At 29.9% G+C, this 3,473-nt stretch overlaps 1 protein-coding gene across 2 annotated transcripts; it reads left to right on the top strand.

Annotated features, from left to right (window-relative positions):
* Nucleotides 1-915: 915 nt before the first annotated feature.
* Nucleotides 916-3,264, top strand: LOC108779119 (cytochrome P450 6k1-like). 2 transcript variants are annotated; one of them, XM_018546477.1, is made up of 5 exons: nucleotides 916-1,441; nucleotides 1,654-1,920; nucleotides 2,085-2,269; nucleotides 2,396-2,684; nucleotides 3,023-3,264. In XM_018546477.1, exons 1-5 carry the CDS (start codon nucleotides 922-924, stop codon nucleotides 3,202-3,204), a joined length of 1,443 nt encoding a protein of 480 aa, XP_018401979.1. In that variant the 5' UTR covers nucleotides 916-921; the 3' UTR covers nucleotides 3,205-3,264. The 2 variants fall into 2 exon arrangements, with proteins under 2 accessions (XP_018401979.1, XP_018401977.1); XM_018546475.1 differs by having other exon boundaries at nucleotides 1,549-1,920.
* The last annotated feature ends 209 nt before the right edge of the window (nucleotides 3,265-3,473 follow it).

Raw genomic sequence — 3,473 nt, 5'->3', positions numbered from 1 at the left:
TATGTATATCGATTCAGAGAAAGATTTGAAACTATTGTGTGTATTTCTCGACTCTATTAAAATTTTTCAGTAAGTATAGAATGGCTATACCAAGCCATTTTAGTACCAGAATACCGTTCGTATTCTTTCGTTGTAATACTTTCCGTATGGTAAAAACGTGAAAAGTGTTAAGCCCGATCTACAATTGCGTAAACGTAGTTGTAAGTGGTTGTAGTTATAAGTTGACCAATGACAGTCGAATATTCTCCTCGTATTCAACTGTGATTAGTCAATTCTTACAACTACAACTACGTTTACGCAATTGTAGATCGGGCTTAAGATGAATATGATCAATTAATATCAACAATCAAAATTTTCACTTTTTACACTTTTGCCTTAGATAAAAAGATTATAATACTCTACAACAAAAATAAAAAATTTTGTGGTACTTTCTAAAAAAATATTTAAAAAAATAGTTCATTTAAAAGATTTTACCATATTAAAACATGTTAAGAAGATTGACAAAACGCAATGCTTTTTTGCATGAAAGCACCTTTCGTAACAGCGGGGGCATCCAATAATATGAGAGCGATTTTAAAAATAGAATCTCTATCAAATCTTTTACGCTGTGTTATTGCAATTTCACGTTATTTTTTATTCAATAAATTATTAAATGTTGGAGGATATTAAATTATCGAATGTTTAAATATTGCAGACATTTTCAAAACATCAACAATATATTTGTTTTATATAATCAGAATCTATGGCTTACAAATTAATATTTATATTAGTTGTGCTTAATATATAATATTATAACATAATATAATATAACAATTTAATAAGCATTAACGAGTGATAGATTACTATATTATATTAATTATTTCTTTTTTTAATTAAATATAAAAAGAAATATTTTATTTTTACAGGTGATTTTTGTGTACAATGGCATTTATAACGGCTTATTGGAGTCTGGACGGTATAATAGTTCTGATGACTTTCATTTTAACTGTCTACTTTTACATGACATATAAATTCAATTACTGGAAAAAGCGAGGCGTTTTGCATGCGCTACCAATATCAATTTTCGGCAATTTTACGGATTGCCTATTACTAAAGAGATCCCCTGGCTATCTTCTGAAAGATATTTATGATCAAGGAAAAGGAATGCCTTATGTCGGTTTTTATATATTAGATAAACCATTCTTGATGATTCGCGATAGGAATCTCATTAAAAATGTTTTAATAAAAGATTTCAATTACTTCAACGATCGATACTGCACACCTGACATAACTGATTCTCTGGCTTATACCAATCTCTTCTTTATCAAAAATCCAACCTGGAAACTTTTAAGAACGAAGTTGACACCAAACTTCACATCCAGAAAATTGAAACAGACATTCGAGCTGATGTTAAAATGCAGTGACAACCTAGATACGTATCTCGAATCGTTAAGCTTGGAAGGTAAGTGCTGAATTTATAGTTTGACCAAATGTCAAAAGGCATAAAAGGCCACACTATTAAATAACTAAAGCAACAATATAAAGATTACATCAGCATATTAATGGCAGATAAAGACGTTGAACTAGAAATGAAAGACTTATCCTCCAAATTCTTTATGAACATAATTGCTACTACTGCGTTTGGACTTAATGTGGATTCGTTGAATAATCCAGATAACGAATTTCGAAAATATGGCAAACAAATTTTTGAGATTGGCATTTTACACGGTTACGACTTTCTCATGGTGTTATTTATACCAAGTTTAGTTCATTTCATGAGCGCAAAAGTATACAATAAGAAAGTCACTGACTTCTTACGTAATTTATTTTGGCAAACTATCACCGAGCGCATAAAGTCTGGTGAAAAGAGAAATGATTTCATTGATATTTTTATTGAATTGAAAACATCTTACGGAGATCAGAATAGTGAAACAGGATTTAGTAAGTAAATACAATAATTCTTCAAACTAGTATATAATTAATTTGCATTAAAAAATCAGAATACTTATTCAATTTGTCTAAGTAATAATAATTTCAGTAATTAAAATTAATTATAGTAAGAATTAAGAAATAAAAATTTAAAAAAATACAATTAAAAATTTTAGAGTTTGATGGAGATCATCTATTAGCACAGGCAGCTTCTTTCTTCGCAGCTAGTTTTGAAACCTCTTCAACAACAGTGTCTTTTACTTTATACGAACTCGCGAAGCATCCAGAAATACAAGATAGGCTTCGAAAAGAAATTCTTGATGCGCTCGACCAAACTGACGGCAAAATTACGTATGACATGGTATGCAAACCATGCATTATTTTTTATCATTAAAAAATTTCATATTTATCACTACATAAAACAGAAATGACTTTTATGTTACTACCGAGTCAGTTTAGAATATTTATCCTACTTGTGTGCCAACAGGTCTTGTCGCTATCGTATCTCGACATGGTAGTATCCGAAGTTTTGAGGATGTATCCGGCGTTACCGTTTTTAGATCGTGTAACGACGGAAACTTACAAGATACCAGATTCTGATTTAGTTCTCGAGAAGAATACACCAATTTCTATCTCGTTACTTGGTGTGCACTATGATCCAGAATACTTTCCTAATCCAGATGAATTCGATCCAGAACGATTCACCGAGGAGAACAAACGTAATAGATCATCGTATGTCTATCTTCCATTTGGAGATGGACCACATACATGTATAGGTAAAGACATCGATTTTATCAGAAAATAAGACAAAATTATTAAATGTACAGAATCAAAACTAAATCAGTTAAAGTACAACTTCACATTTTTTGCCTTTTGTTACATGAATTACAAATCTCATCTATATGTATAAATCTACTCATTGAAATGATTTAGATACTGTCTAACCAAATTTTCTAGATATAAAATTTACGTATTTTTAATTATAACATCGCAAGGAAACAATATTATACAGTATTTTATTATTGATATTTATTGAGACAATGCCAATAACTTTTCTCTTATTTAGAATAATTTGTGGACCGTTTCATAGTATGTACTGTTATACATCTCATAGGTATCCGTATGGGACTTTTACAAGTAAAATTGGGAATTATAACAATTTTGAGGAAATATGAGGTGATACCATCCGAAAAAACTCTAATACCAATGGTTATTGAACCAACAAGTTCTATGACAGCGCCATTGGGTGGTACTATATATCTCAACGTTCACAAAATTAACAATAATGGTAATTAAAAATTAGTGTAGTATAATAATTTAACATATTTGAACTACGAGACACACATTTGCTCGATATTTCAAGAGTTTTACTGTAATAAATAAATATTTGATAAATATATAGTATATTTTTAAGGTTTTGTTCTATTTTAATATCTTAAGCCTTTTACCTACCTATTCCTTTTCTCGCAAGTTCGATGGATCCGTGTTTGTAACAAATCGAATGATTTGCTCGTACCGAGTTAGTGTCTGCTGTTTATCTATTCATAGACAATTAAGAAAGATTA

Source organism: Cyphomyrmex costatus, unplaced genomic scaffold (assembly GCF_001594065.2).
Source record: "Cyphomyrmex costatus isolate MS0001 unplaced genomic scaffold, Ccosl1.0 scaffold55, whole genome shotgun sequence".
In the NCBI taxonomy this organism is placed as follows: Eukaryota; Metazoa; Arthropoda; class Insecta; order Hymenoptera; family Formicidae; genus Cyphomyrmex; species Cyphomyrmex costatus.
This window is presented reverse-complemented; position numbering and strand designations above follow the sequence as displayed.